This window comes from Camelus ferus, chromosome 25, assembly GCF_009834535.1.
Source record: "Camelus ferus isolate YT-003-E chromosome 25, BCGSAC_Cfer_1.0, whole genome shotgun sequence".
Lineage (NCBI taxonomy): Eukaryota > Metazoa > Chordata > Mammalia > Artiodactyla > Camelidae > Camelus > Camelus ferus.
Window position 1 is genome coordinate 35,940,377 of NC_045720.1, and position 16,267 is coordinate 35,956,643.

The 16,267-nt window shown below is 33.4% G+C and overlaps 1 protein-coding gene across 3 annotated transcripts in view; it reads left to right on the forward strand.

The window, feature by feature from the left end:
• TRIQK (triple QxxK/R motif containing) overlaps window positions 1-16,267 on the forward strand; it is a 79,203-nt gene that overhangs the window by 40,973 nt on the left and 21,963 nt on the right. For 2 of the 3 annotated variants that reach the window (XM_032467536.1, XM_032467538.1), the window contains one exon: window positions 3,473-3,554. In XM_032467536.1, coding sequence (XP_032323427.1) covers window positions 3,494-3,554 — 61 coding nt within the window. In that variant the 5' untranslated portion in view covers window positions 3,473-3,493. The remainder of the gene's footprint in view (window positions 1-3,472; window positions 3,555-16,267) is intronic. The other variant, XM_032467537.1, reaches the window with a different exon arrangement.

Sequence of the window (16,267 nt, forward strand, 5' to 3'; positions counted from 1 at the left end):
ATGTATCTCCTAGGTTGAAATTCTCTTAAAGTTTATATATTTACAGGTTATACAGATAAAATATATCATTTGTAGAGCAGTAGGCCCTTATAAAACTTTAGGTTCTTTAGCTTTTTTGGGAGGGTATAATTTTGTTTATTTAAAATACATTTTAAAATAAATAAAATCCAATATGCTTTGGTGAGAAGATATTCTCTATGAGTCCCTGACTTTTTTATTTACTGCAGGAAATGAATGAATAAAATATTGGCCTTTGAAGTGTTACCTCTATTCTAATGTTTGTTTAAATGGCCAGGAAAGAATCGGGGGAAGCCTAGTGAGTGACTATTTTGGTAGGTAGCCTTAGTAACTTGCTTTTTAAACATTTAAGCTGTTCCACAAAGGCAAAAGCAAACAAACCCAAAACTAAATTGCAGAGGGAATAATATCTTGTGTATTTATTCACTTAAACTAACTTCTCTCCTAAAACATAGTGATATCTTTTCTAGTGCCACACAATCAAGATTAAAATAACTTGACTCCTCTCTGTAATTAATAAATGCAAAACACTATGCAAATATATTTGCTATATGAATAAATTATAATATATCTATTGACATGATTTATGGTGCTTGTATTATCAGAATTATTTTGAATGTTCTGCATTATAACAAGTGAGAAGATAGGGTTAGGTGATGTCTTGGTTTCAATTCTGAAATTTTAAGGATGTGTTATCTTAGATATAATAACTACATGCTTTATGAGAGATGATTTAATTTATTTGACTTTTTGTCTTACTTCGTACATTCCTAGATGTTACCATAATATTAAATCTGAAAATTATGATGAATATAGAAATAAATTTTAGCCGAATTTATAATTTTCTTATACATAGATAGAAATGATTTATTTGGGGATGCCTTTTACAGCATAAGGTGGGATCATTGTTAGCGTTGCTCTGCGTGACCATATATATATAAATAAACAATATGGTTTGGTCTGAACAAATTTCAGATGCATTTTTTAGCACTTGAGATTGTTAATAATGCTCATTAGGAAGGTTACAGTTTGATAACTGCGTCAGTTTATGTGGAGACATCTACACATGTTTGTTTTAAGTAGGGTAATACTGCCTCCTGCACCTGACAGATGCAAAATGTATAGAAGCTCAAGTTTATTTTTCATTGCAGTATGAGAGAGGAAACAAGTTAGTTGAGTAGCTACCCTCCGTGCAGTCATTCAGGATCCAGGATGTCATAGGTCCTGCCGTCTTTATCACATTATTTCCAGCATCACTCTGGAGCTCATCCCCAGTTCAGCCAGATGAATGAGTACCTATGGAAGGTTTTTATAGGTTGGTTCTAGAAGTAGCAAACATTAATTTACTTGTGTTCCATTATCTGAAACTCAGTCACATGTCCACAGCTAGCAGCAAAGGAGGCTGGAAAATGTCATCAGGTGTAACCAGGAAATTTAGCAAGCAGCTTTTCTTATACTCCACCTTTCTGGTAATGGAATAACCATGCACATCCTTTTTGCTGCCTCCCCAGTAGGGAGATCCTAAAGTTCCCTGCTTACTGCATCTGGCTCAAAGTCAAGGCTCTCATGCCAATTCAGTCCTCCCTCTCAAGTTGGAATGTGGTTTCTTGGGGTTTACAGACTCTGAAATTTACCTACTGTTACCCAGCCTAACCAGTCCTCTGATAAATAATGGTGGAGCAAAGGATAACTGCTTTATACCTCCAGTGATCACTCTCATTTAGAAACAGAAGGGTGGGAGGAATGGGAACCACACGGGAGTCATCGATCCATTGTGATTGTGAAACCTGCTGCGAAGGACCATTATACTGACAGTGGAAGTTTCTTGCTTAGACCCTAATAGTGGTCTTTTTAGAGAAATTCCCTTGTCCTGGCTTTGCTTTCTGGATGGTTCTCCTTCCTGCCCACATAGGAAGTGAATGCTATCGATCTAAAGAGTTTGCCTTCCTTGGGAGCCGTACTCGGCTGATTTAAGTTTAGAAGCTCAGGAATTGGTTTTTATTCAGAGACTTTTTAAGACAAAGTTTCTGATTTCCCTGTAAATATGGTTCCCTCAGATTTTAGTAACCTTCTTACCATTTCTAGTTAGTTCCACGTGCCAGCAATCACACTGCGATTTCTTTGCTAGACACAGTTCTCACGTCTGCTTTCTTTCTGTACTTCACATATCCTGTGCTTCTCTCTTCATACCGTGGCTGCCTCTAGTGGGGCTGAAACCGGGGGTTGAGCTTAGAGAGAAACATATTTAATCTGCTCTTTGTCACTTTTTCTCTCTCTCTCTCTCTTTTTAACTGAGATATCTTAATGAGTATTTGTTCCTCAAAGTCCTTTTTAACTTTTTTAACCTGCTATTTGGCTTTTAGAAGTTGGCTTTTCCAACCTTGTTGTCAAATTACTGGGCTCTCTATTCCTTCATAGTTTTTCTTGTGAACTGGCCAGTTCTTGTCCTCATCTTTATCTTGTAGCTCCTTCTTAGAAGCAATAAGGAACAACTTCCAGGCACCACTCTGGGGAATACTTAAGTCTGTAATAAATTGACCCCAATCAACATAAAATGATTCGGTCAGAACAGAATTTCATTCCTTTTTCAGTAGAGTACTATGATGGTAAATAAGTTAGAGAGACTGCCCTCCTCTACCCCAGGCAGGCCAACGTTCTGGGTTTCTACAAATAGACCCTGAGGGTTTGTCTGGGGATTCTTTCTATTCTAGCCCATTGAAAATGGGAGAAGAACATGAGATTCAACAAAGGAGATTTTTACTGTTCAGGTCTGGAAGTAGTGCATCTCTACCGTTCATATTCTGTCGACAAGAATTCAGTTAAATGTTTGATTTGAGTCTAGGACATACAGCATCAGAAAGAAAAGGAGAAGATGGATTTTGGTTAGTAGATTGCAGTCTGCTATAATATTTAAATTCAGTATTTGAAAAATAATAGGATTTGAAAGATGTATTGTGGATTAATTTGAACACTGGATATAATGTAGTATAGGGGAGGAGAAATTTTCCTCCACCTTTATATGTTCTTCTGGGTGGTCTAAGAATTAAACTGACATGAGACAGATTAACAGAGAAAATCAAACAGAAGTTTAATCACATGTGTATGTGGGAGAGAACCAGGAAAACCGAGTGACTCACCAAAATAGCTAAATCCCTCACCATAAATACGGTCTTCAGCTCTGAAACAGTGTGGTTTAATTGAGCACTGATAGCACTTAATAAAATGAATGTTACCACGAACAAATAATTGGGAAATTTAATTACCAGCAATTGTATCCTTGATAGTTTATTTGAAAGAATTTTGCATTCTTTACTGATATCTACTGGGAATAACTCAAAGGCATTTATACCCATTGCTTTAAAAATGGATTTTATGGAATAAATTATTCCTGAAGTTCATAGATAGTCCTTTTGATTTTTTAGGGCTTCATCATAATTATTTTCTTTCTTTGCAGCAGGCATTTTGGAGATCAAAGATGGGTAGAAAAGATGCCTCCACTATAAAGCTTCCTGTTGATCAGTACAGAAAGCAAATTGGTAAGCAATGAATTCCCTCTGATACATTCTTGTGAATTAAGATGAAGAAAAAGCAATTATGTGTGATATTAAGAAAATAACTTTTCTCTAACACATTTGATGTACAGAATATGAATAACGAAGGACTGTATAGTGTTTTTAAGGAGCAAAAATAAGTGCAGCCCTTTTCACCTGTAAAGAAATACACATTTTGTACTTGTGATTATTTTCAAAGCTCTTACAGTTTTTATTAACTTAGTAAAAGCAAAAATAACTTTTATTGTTATTCTTAAGGCTAGATGCGTGTGTACTGTCAGTATTTTTAATATTATCTATTTAATTATTTCTTTTTAACCCATGTTAAATCTTTTAATTCTGTTGACACTTAATGACAATAATTTGATAACTTCAAAATTCTCTGTTAATATTTTATCTTAGTAAAATGGTGAACAAGAGAAATATTCACTAATCAGCACAGAAGGATCACAGGAAGCTATTTTAGGCTATGCTCTACATGGGGGATTTCCCACCCAAGCTTTTCAAGGCTGCATGAAGTCCAACACAAATTTACAAAAAAATCATCTACGTACTATGTCACAAACCCCTCAGTTTAAAGAATCAACATCCCACAAGCACAACTTTGAACAAAATGCGGTAAATTAGAAATCAGTTAGAAGCAAAAAAGGTAACTTCCCTTCTCCCATCCCCCTGCCCTTTGATTTTACATATTCCGTTCCATCCCCACCTGTTCCCACTCCTTTGTAAATTAAATAAAATAATAATTAGCTTAACCAACCTCTTCTAAATAACTGAAGGATGAACAAAGAAGTTACAAGTCAGAAAAGAAGCAGAAGTAATTGATACCAATAAAGTGTATACCTGTTTCATAAATATGATACATAAGGAACACTCCATAAAGGAAAAGCTATTTCCGCAAAACAAAGGAGATGCAAAGTGAAAGATATTTCAAACATATAACCAATTAAAAATTTGCATGTGGAGAAAAAAAGCCCTACTATAAATAAATAAAATAGTCTGGACACCCAATAGTAAAATGGGCAAAAAATATGAGGAGGCAATTCATAAAAGAGGAAATCTAAATACCCAAATAAACAAAAACAAAGCAGAACAACTATTAGTATAAAAACGAAATCAAGAGTTTCATGAAAAGATCTGACTTACCTGACTGATAGGTAAGTGCAAATTAAAAAGCAGTATTTCTGACTATATTAATTTCTTATGAAAAAGCTTATGAAATTTTACTTCTTTCATGTACCTTCCTTCCTTAACTTATAGGATGTCATATGAATGAATAGTGTAGGTTGTTAGATTATGTATGTTTTTAAACAGAAAGACTGACTTACCAGATTGAAGTCTGATCAAATGAGATGTGCTAACCACATAAATAAAGAGTAACCATATTGGGGATCAACCCACATCCAGCTCTTGAATAAACAATTCTTAGAATTTTGACAAGTGTATCTATCCATGTAACCACATATGCCAATCAAAATATAGAACATTTCCATCTTCTTAGATAGTTCTTCATATCTACTTCCAGTAAGTCCCTACCTACCCTCCATCTGCAACCACTGTTCTGATTTCTGTCATCACTGATGAATTTTTCCTACAAAAAAGTAAAGCATTTGCTAAGATTTTTATGAAAATGGAATTTTATCTAATAATCAATTTTGGAGAACAGACATACAAAAAATCTGAAATCTGTTCTGTAAACATTGCTTATCTTTCCTTTTATTTGTTCTGTTTCTATTTATTAGAGCCAAGGAAGACAAAGACAGAAAGTTATATAGTTATAAACTCTAAGCCCTCTTCTTATACTAAATTGTTCTGAGGGTGCTGTGTTATGCATCATGCTCCCATACAAAGTTGTCTCTCCTGTTTTACTTCCTCTTGAAAATAGAAGCAGGCACAAGATCTGCCTGTCTCACAGGGTTCTTATGAGGTCCGTGGAAAGTGTTAGAGCAGTTTGTAAACTAGAGTGTTGCATGGCTGTGAGTTATCCTGGGTGTACTTTGCAGATACAGTAATCATGGTCCAACGAAATATATTAAAAGTAAAATAATGAAGGTACACTATTGTTTACTCTTTCTAAGGATAATGCATGTCAGTCTTTAGATTTTCATGTATATACTATAAAATGTAGTAATATATGAGATTTTTATAAAGGCAGAGAAAAATGAAATAGAAAAGATATTAATTAGTTAGTTAATTAATTAAAATATTGACCAATTCAAGGATTTTCTCAAGGAAGGATTTTTTTTTCTGATTTTCTGCGTCAAAGTTTGAGTCTGAACTCATACTAATGATGGTAGAGCGTCTACCACCGACACTGTTTTCCTTAGATGGAGTTCTGTGTACATGTTTCCCAGATATGATCCAAAATGTGAGGAAGGGATAATAAAGCAGCTAGAATTATCTTGAGAAGGTATTTTGGTATTGATGGTAAAAAAAAAAGAAGTGCAGATAGCAAATAAACAGTATCAATTTTTTTTCAGTGTTAAAGTTAGTAGTAGGCTAATTTAGATTGCTGGTAAACTTTCACAAAGAAGAATAGCATTGTACGTGCTCAGTGTGCCCATGTTACTAAACCTCATCTATGTAATTTCTGTATGGTCAGTCAGTAACAACATTTGCCAGAACCAGTGCCATTTTTGAATGATGATTTCAACATCACTGTTTAATATTTATCTTTCATCAGAAGTTTTGCCTTTTCAATTATGTAGTAAATGACAGTGATGAATGGCTTTCATAAAAGCCTTCTTCACAATAGGCTGCTCAGGTGGGTATCAGTGGGCTGACACCGTGCCTGGGAACACCTTGTAGACACAGAATCTTCACATGAAATGGACACTGTGCTCATTATTGTAGCATGATCTTGAAATGTGTAGTGAACTGAGATGAAATACCTTCTCACTTTGAAGGCAACAGACTAAGAAAAACTAAGTATTCTGACATTGCTGACTACAAGGGGAAATAAATTGGTTTGAGCCTTATCTTTTCTTCAGAAATAGTATTTTAAAATAGATGGTGTGAGGTTGGTTAATATTATATGTATTGTTCTAAAAATAAATTATTTCAAAATTGTAAAAGAAAAGAGTTTTTAAAACTTAATGTAAGTAAGATAATTTATAAACAGATGTTATTAAATATACAGACCAAATAATGTTTACATGTGCCAGGTAAGTCATAAAAATTACAACTAATTTACTTGTAAATTCCTATTTTTTCATATAATAGAAGTAACAGAAACAGACTCACAGACACAGTAAACAATTTAATGGTTACCGGGGAAAGGCGATGGGAAGGGATACATTTGGGAGTTTGAGATTTACAAATGTTAGCCTCTATAAATAAAAATAGATTAAAAAAAATTTCTTCTGTATAGCACAGGGGACTATGTTTAATATCTTGTAATAACCTTTAATAAAAAGAAAACAAAAACAAATATATGTATTTATATACATGCCTGGGACATTGTGCTGTACACTAGAAACTGACACATTGTAACTACTTCAATAAAAAAAGAAGTAGCTTAATATTATTAGGCATCTTCTTTTGAAGTATAGTCAGTTACAATGTGTCAATTTCTGGTATATAGCATAATGTCCCAGTCATATATCTATATATGCATATATTTGTTTTCATATTCTTTTTCATTAAAGGCTATTATAAGATATTGAACATAGTTCCCTGTGCTATACAAAATAAATTTGGTTTTTTAATCTATTTTTATACATAGTACTTAATAGTTGCAAATCTCAAACTCCCAAATTTATCCCTTCCCACCCCTTTTCCCCCAGTAACTATGATTGTTTACTGCATCTTGTGCCAGACACATCTTATTTAATCCTCCTAGCAGTCCTATGAAATAGGAACGATTGTTAGCTTCATTTATTACAGATCAGGAAAACTCACCACAGACGGATTAAAGAATTTTCTCCAGGTTCTACGTTTGGTAAGAGGTAGAGCCAGGACTCCATTCTAAGAAATTGACCCCAGAATCCCTTCACTATACTGCTTCCCTGGGGCCAAAGACTTTATTAGGTACTGGCAGGTGCAAAGGTAATTGAATCACAAGATCTGAGTTCATAGAATTGACAGGATAGTAGCACTATGGTTGTCAGGAGTGTCTGAAGATCCTCTGCCCCTAATTTAGAAATACAAAGACCTAAATAGATTCTCGTATTTCTTAATTCTTTCTAATTTTTAAAAGTCCTAAAATGTTATTATTATAATTTATTCAGCAAATATCTATTTATAATTGTATATGTATTACTACTTCCTCCATGCCTAATTCTCTTTTACATCCCAGACCTATCTGAAATCATTTTCTTTGTGCCTGATGGACTTTTTTAAGAATTTCCTAGGAGATATGTCTGCTTGTGGCAAATTCTCTTTATTTTATGATCTGGACCTACCATTATTTCTGAAATGTGTTTTCTTTGGTTATAGAATTCTCATTTGGCAGGTTTTATTTCATTGTGGATTCTTTCAACACATGGAAATATCACTCCATTGGATTTTGGCTATCATTTTTGCTCCTAGGAAGTCAATCTAAATGTTCCTTCTTTGAAAATAATCATTTCCTTCCCCGTTTTAAGACTTTCTCTGTCTTTGGATTTCTGCAGTTTCACTAAGATGAGTTCCAGCGTAAGAACACTATTCCTCTTTTTGTGCTTCCTCCCTGCAAGACAGGTCCCACACTAATTTCCCTTTTCTTCTTCTTCTTTTTTTTTCTCCTACCAGATTTGTGAGGTATTTTTGTCTTCTGAAGAAGGCGCTGTTCTGTCATAGTTCAGCAGGTGTTCTGAGAGAATGGGTGGGTCTGTGGATGTCTCCGTGGGTGTACTCACGGGAGAGGGTGAGCTAGGAGCAGCCTTCTACTCTGCCATCTTGGCTGCTCCCCTCATGAATTTTAAAATTAACTTTTATGGTCCTGAACTAGGCCATTGGTAATCAAATTTGAATTCCACTGGATTTATATATTACTTTGGGGAGAATTTACGTCTTTATATGTCAAAATTCATATTGATTTTATCTTTTGAAATGATCATATGGCTGGTATATTCAGTAAGTTTTTATTATTTTCTTTATAAAATTTTGACTTAAACATAAGTGATACATACCTTAATTTTTTGTTATTATTGTGAGTTGATCTTATAAAATTCTATTTTGTAGTTGGTTCTTGCTGCTATATAAACATGCCACTGAATTTTAATTATTCTCTTGTATTAAGTTACCTGACTGCATTTTCTTATTAGTTGCAATAATTCATAATTTCTCTTGATTTTCTAATAGATATAATTTTTAAAAATTTATTCTTTGTGTTTTATCTTTTATATCTTGTTACATTGTCAAGTGGTGGATATAAATTCCTGACTTCTAAGAAAATGCTTTGATTATTTTGCCATTATGTAAAGTGTAACTCTAGGATTTTGGCACATACTTGTTGGACTAAGGAAATTCCCTTTTTTTCTTATTTTGCTGAGATTGTTTTCCTTTTTTAAAATATATTGAATTTTTTCTGTATATATTGGAAGGATATTTTTGTTATTTTTGCAAATTGTATTTATAGACTTTCTAATGTTAAATTATCCTTATATTACTAATATAAATCCTACTTTGTCTTGCTTTTTTTAAACACACAGCTGAAATCAGCTTACTAATAGTTTCTATAAGATTTTTTAACATCCTTCTTTATGCACGAAATTGGCATATATCTTTCCATTCTGTTACCATTTTTGTTCAGTTTTAGTTATGAATTGGAGAACTATCCTTTTTATATGCTCCAAGATAGGTTATCTAAATTTTGAAATATAACTCTCTGGAATGTTTATAAAAGTCCCTAGGAAAATCTCTGGAGCTTTTTAGGTGAGTAGACTTTTAACTACCTTTTTTTCTTTTAATCTGTTAATAGGTCTATATTTTCTTGAGCCAATTTGGGTAACATATTCAGTGATAAAGTTGGATGGAAAAATATCCAATGTATTCATAAATAGTTGTGCATAAAATTCTCTTAATATTTTAAAATTATTTACTGTCATTTCTATTTTAATTGATAATATTACTTAGTTTATTTAGTTTTTATATCTCTTTAAGTTTATCAATATTAGTTGAGAATTGCCTAACTTTTTAGATATTTTAAAGGACCAGCTTTTGTTACTATAGATTCTGTTGTTTCCTTTTCCATAATCCTACTCTTGTCTCTGTCATTGCCTTTACTGTAATTCTTTAACTTTTCTCGTTTTATAATTATTTGAGTTGAATGATTTGATATTTGCTTTTGAAACTTTTATAAATCCTACATTGTCCTGATTTTTTTCCTAATGTATTCATTTAATGGACCAGTTTTCTTCATTATATTATTGGCCCTATTGTTTTATTTAGTTTCCTTGAATTATACAAGATTACCCCTTGGTATCTGCCAGGTGTTAGTTCTAGGACCTTGTGTGGATACCAAAATCCATGGATGCTCAAGGCCCATAGTTGACCTTTTGTATTCATGGTTCTGCATTGATGGATTCAACCAACCATGGATCGTGTAGTGCTGTATGTATTTATTGGAAAAAATGTGTGTATAAGTGGACTCACACAGTTCAAACCTGTGTGGTTCAAGGGTCAACTGTTTCCGAGTTGATTTTTAACCTTATTTTTCATTTCAAGTTGATTTTTAACCTTATTTTGTTGTGTGTGTTCAGAGAATGTTATTAGAGTAATGTCAGTTTTTGATATTAAGCTTTTCTCTATTGCTTAGTATGTGGTCAATTTTGTTAACAATCTGTCTGTGCTTGAAGGGAATATGTATTCTCTAACATTGGGATGCAGGTACTGCTTATATTAATTGTGGTGTTCAAATCTATTCTGTACTTAAAATGAATGTATGAGCTGTCATTCTGTGAGAAAGAATAATTAAAATATTCTCACTAAGACCATGAAACTGTCAATTCTCATAATTTTGTCCTTTTTTACTTTGTTTATTTTGAGGCTATGTTTTTGTTGCATAGCATTTCTAAATTGGTTTATATTTCTGATAATTCCCTCTTTTCTATTAAGTCCTGGCCTTTTTATTTAAAAAGTGCTATTAAGTTTTTTCTTAGAGTCTTTTTTGTCTTACATTAATATTGGTACGTAACTTTCTTTTGTTTAGTATTCTGATTGACATATTTTGTTTCTATTCCTTTACTTTCATCTAGACTTTAACATTATATTTTATGATTTTGATATAGACTGAAAATGTTTGTTTCTGAGCAAGCAAATTTAATCTTATATCATTTACTGTGCATGAAAAATCTAGATATATTTCCATAATTTTATTTTACATTTTTTATCTGTGGTGGTTTTTCTTTGCTAATCTTTACCCTAATCTTCTTTCCTAAAAAATTTGAATTCGGTATTTTTTAGTATTCTTCCAGTTTTAAAGTTTTGCTTTCCATTTCTTTCTCTATTTTCTTTTTTGTTTGTTTTTTGTTCAATTGTTTCTTTTTGATTTCTTCAGATTTTATCTAGTATATTTGATTTAGTGAAAGCTAAGGTGTATTAATACCTTCACTCATCCTAAACCACGTAAAGATTTTTAACTCTTTATATCTGATTAGTTTTTTCCTATTGTTCATGCTGTGTTTATTACTTTCCCTCTTGTTTTTAATAGCACAAACTCCATTATGATAGTTATTATTATGAAGTTTTTAATCACCAATAATTATTTAGATCTAACTTTATGTTTTATGTCCTTACTATCCACTACCTCTTGGATTTTACATCTTCCTGCTGGTGATAGTCCTTGTTTCTTTTGCCTTCATGCAAGTATCTGTTAGGGCAAAATGTCTCTGTTTCTGCTTACAAGACAACATGGTTACATTGCACTTGAGTTATAGTTTAGCTTTGTACATAATGCTAGGTCTGTATTTACATCCATTCAGAACTTTGAAAATATCATGTCATTTATTTATTTTTTCCTGGTGTTTCTTCTTGAGAACTCATCCATTAGCCTAATTGTCATTTCCTTTAGGTATTATTTTTCCTTCCTGTCATTAAGATTTTTCTTTTTATCTTAAATATTTTTCAACTCTAATTTAATGCAAATATTTATTTTTATTAGTAAAAAGAAAAAAAAAGATGGGGAGAATCTTGTGACTTGTGGATGATTCTTCATCCTAAGGAGTTTTGTCTCTGTAGCTCTGGAAGGACTTCAGTTCCTGATTTTTTTTTTTTTTTTTTTTTCTAGTTCAGGCCCTTGGTGGCTCCATACCTCTGTTCCCACTCCTGGTCCCACCGTACCTCCCTCCACGGTGCACTGGCTGCTGCGCTGTGCTCAGAGTGAAGTGACAGGATGATTTGCTTGTTTTTAATAATAATTTCCCTCTTTCTCTCTAATCTCTTCTTCCAGAATTCCTATTATTTACAAAGTGAATCATCACAATTTAATATCCATATCTCTTAAAATCACTTTTCTATTTTAGATCTCTGTCCTACTCTGGGTATGTCATTTCTCAGGTCTGTCTTCTGTTTGATTAGAGTTCACAAATTCTTTTTTTTTTCTCACTCTCATTTACTTATTGCTGCATCTAACTTGCATCCATGGATGTATCAGTTCCGTGATCTTTTTTGTCATACTCTCATCTATTTAATCATTTAAAAAAAGTCATTGGTTTTTGTTCTAGTTCTTCATTTTTTTCCTTTTTAATCATTTTAAACACCTATTTTATGTTTTAAGATTTTTTTTTTCCTTTTTAATTATTTCTTCTTATGGTGCCAACGTTCACATTGGTTGTATTGGCTTATTCTACCTCATGCCATTTCTTCCTTTTTTTCTTTTTTTTCCCCAACCTCTTTGTGCTTTGTGGTTCTGGCTGTGTGTGTGTCTGTGTGTGTGTCTGTGCGTGTGTCTGTGCGTGTGTGTGTCTGTGTGTGTGTCTGTGCGTGTGAGTGTCTGTGTGTGTGTGCATGCATGTGTTTACTCAACTTGAGCAGAGGTTTGCTTGTTTCTGTTTTCTGCCTCTGTGAAAGTCCCAGAAGTCTGAATTGTGAAATATTCTTATAGAACAGTGTTCTATTTATTTATTGACAGTAGGGATTTTATAGATTTTGGACCATTATTTTGGACTATTTCTTGGCCTAGGAATCCTGCAGTTTGGACCTCACACCTTGTTTTGGGTCTGATGGGATTAAGATTTGTATTTCTCACAGGAGACACATCTGTCCTCCACACCCAGAATTTAGAGGAAGCAGAAAGATTCCTTGCTATTTCTCCAAACAAATGCAGATTATTTTTCTCTCCTCTTTGTATGTTTTGTTCAGTCCTTCGAGGACCTCAGCTTTATCCATGTATCTCAGTTTCACCTCATTTCTCACAGTGGCACTGTACTTGCCTGGGCCTTGAAATCTAATGTGCAAGCCTCTCGACATCTGAACCGGGGGCTAGTCCACCACCCCATTACTATACGCAGGGCTGCCAGGATATCAGCGGGAACTAACTGTCTTGCTTTGAGATTTTTCCTTGTTTCTAGCATTTGAACATTTCCTCTATTTCTTACGTTTTATTATAAAAATATATATACATGTATGCAAATATGTATACATGTATTCATACATCTATTTATAGCTTGGTAGAATTGTTTTCCCTACTGTTTCTATGTGCTTGTGTCAGAGAAGGGCCCACTGCAGCCCAGTCTACTGTGTTTTCAGGACTAGAAGTCCTTCTAGCATTTAACTTTGCTGATTGCGCATGCCACTTTCTTTCTACCTTGTTTTAAATATTTATATTTTTATTTGTATCTACTGGGATTTGAACATTTTTGCTGGCAGAAGCTCCGTCTAATTTTTTTCATCCCTAATGATCATCCCTAATGATAGAAGGTAATTAATAATTATGTGTTAACATAATCAATAAAACAATCTCCCTAATTCTCGGATAATTAAAATTCTATATACCCCTTTTTTTAACCTACTATTTTTTTTGTTTGTTTGTAATTGAAGTACACTCAGTTACAATGTGTCAATCTCTGGTGTACAGCGTCATGTCCCAGTCATGCACCTATATTCATTTTCATATTCTTTTTCACTAAAGGTTATTACAAGATATTGAATATAGTTACCTGTACTATACAGAATAAATTTGTTTTTTATCTATTTTTATATATAGTGGTTTTCATTTACAAATCTCAAACTCCCAGATTTATCCCTTCTGACCCCTTTTCCCCCAGTAACCATAAGACTGTTTACTATAACGTACTCTATTTATATTAAGCTTAATTATTTTATAATTTCTCTTGAAATAATAAGCAGTATCTTTAACTTATAAACTTATTGAAATATGCTGTTATTTAACTTTTCTGCCCTTAGTGTTTTATTTTCTGTGTGATATTTCTTGTTATTTCCCTCTGAGTTTACCTCTGTATCCCCAAGGGAACTTTTCTACTTAAAAAAAAAAAGTTTGTTGATTTTTTGAGGTGGGGAGCTAAGTGCAAACTAAAGATTGATACACTTTATAATATCTTTTACTTAACTACATTTTCTTCTGTTGGGAAGAAGAAACTTTCTCTGCCCTTCTAGGTTCTTCTGGCTGGTCTAAGAATTAAATTGATATGAGACAGATGAACAGAAGAAAATCAAACAAAAGGTTAATAACTTCTATCCATGGGGAAAAAAAATGAGTAACTCACTAAAATGGCTGAAGTCCCCCCTTTAAATACAATTTTCAGCTAAATATAAGGACGATTTGGGGGACAGTGGTTTGGGATTTCAAAAGAGAGGAAGGCAAATCACATAAAGATGGGAAAGTGAATGTTTGGTAAACAAATGTTTGCTGGGGCCACGCAGAGACAAGGGGACACGGAGTTGTGGAGCTTCACCCTCTACACCCAGCCCAGCTGGTAATCTTTGCAGCTATCTCTGGTGATAGCTCTATTCTTGGAACAAGTTCTCTACCTAAAATTTATTTTTTAGGCAGGAGAAGGTCAGAGTTTCTTCCTGGGTCTTTTGAGCCTTGGTTGTTTTCAATTTGACATAATCTGCATGCCAAAGAGACATTTTGGGGTGGCAAGTTTTGCTTCCCTACACCTCCATATGTAAGTTATTGTTTGGTTAGCATTTTTAATATAATTTTCTGGGAAATTAATTTATACCTTGTGAATGAAAAATACTGTAAACCATATCAGTAAACAAAGAATGCTGAAACCATCAAGTCATCCATGGCTGCCATCCCTACCCCACCCAGTGAAGACAAGCCTGCAGCCGGGCCTCTGCAGCCACTCACAATGGTGCACCCTGAGGGGACTCAGAATAAGAAAGGACAGGATGCTGGCCCTGGATAGCTAGGTGCTTTTCAAAGGAATGAATTCAGAGAGCCCAAATGTTTGCTCCCTCCCATACATAGAAAAGCGCTAAATTCTTTAACTTGAATTGCCTGGTTTTCTTTAGTTAACAAGCAATCTTTTATTGTTCCAACTACCTGGTCTCTGTTGTAAAGCTCCTGTGTATCCTAGCTCCTCCCCTACCTCTTCGGAGCAGCCCCTCAGAGCCATCTGAGAGGCTGTCATCCCGGCACAAGTCCTCCCGCCAAATAAAACATAACTCTCAACTTTTAGGCTGTACATTTATTTCAGTTGACAACCTCATGAGCAGCTTGTTGGGTTAACTTTGTGGCAAGCCAAAGTAAAGTACTTGTTTCTTGGTACTTAATGTGGTGTTAAATGATGGTGTGTCCTTTGCAACATGTGGTTAATATCAGGTTGTTCTGTTCAAGCATTGAAAAGTTATCATTGTTTGAGTTGCTTCTCTAATAGAATTTTAAAAGTTTGTGTGAGATTTTTGCTTTTGAGGGTTAATTTATCAGCTTCCTCTCTTTACCCCAGATGTCATTCAATACTTTTGAGAAAAACACTTTTTTCAAATTTTACTTTTATAGATAATACCTCCCTTTTCCTTTAAGTAATATGTGGCATCATTTTGTATGACTTGGCTAAATATAAAAGTTTACTTTTGTATTTATTTATATTTATAGAGGTATTATCTATAAAAGCTGGTGAGAATCCATTAGATCTGTATTTTTTATTGTGTTTTGGGTTTTGTAGTAATTTTCTTTTTATCAGCCTGATTGATTAACATTTTAATTATATTTTGCCTGTGACCATGCCATGTGCGATTTTATTCATCTTGCAGCTATCAAAATGCAGGCTTTTTGTTTACTAACATAGCCACCTGAGCTTGCTATAGACTGTTGACTCTTGCTTTTGCAAAGAGTTTTCTACAGTTATTTGTAGTTTGTAAAATAGTAGCTAAAAATTGTGTTCCTATAAATGTAGTTGGAGCATTACTTTATATGCTAAATTATATTATTCTTTTACATGTAATTTTGGTAATATGAGAAAAATCAGATTCCAAATAGTCTTTTGCTTTTTGAGGAAGGGAACAGGGATTTGAAGCACTTGATGAGAAATAATTCCAAAAAATTTTGAAGGAAATATAAAAGTCTTTATTGTTGATTGGCAAATTTTGTTATTTGTCAGTATTTTGGGCATGCTGTAAATAGCTCATCTTCAATAATTCATTTGAGTAATTAAATTTAGATTGCAAATTTTTCTTTTCAAATATTTTGACTCTTATCTCTTTGCTTTTCTATTGTATCTTAATTGATGTGGTCTATATAAATGGACAATAAATTATATATCTTTGTTATAGAGATCAGACAGTGAATAGAACTTGGTATTCATCCC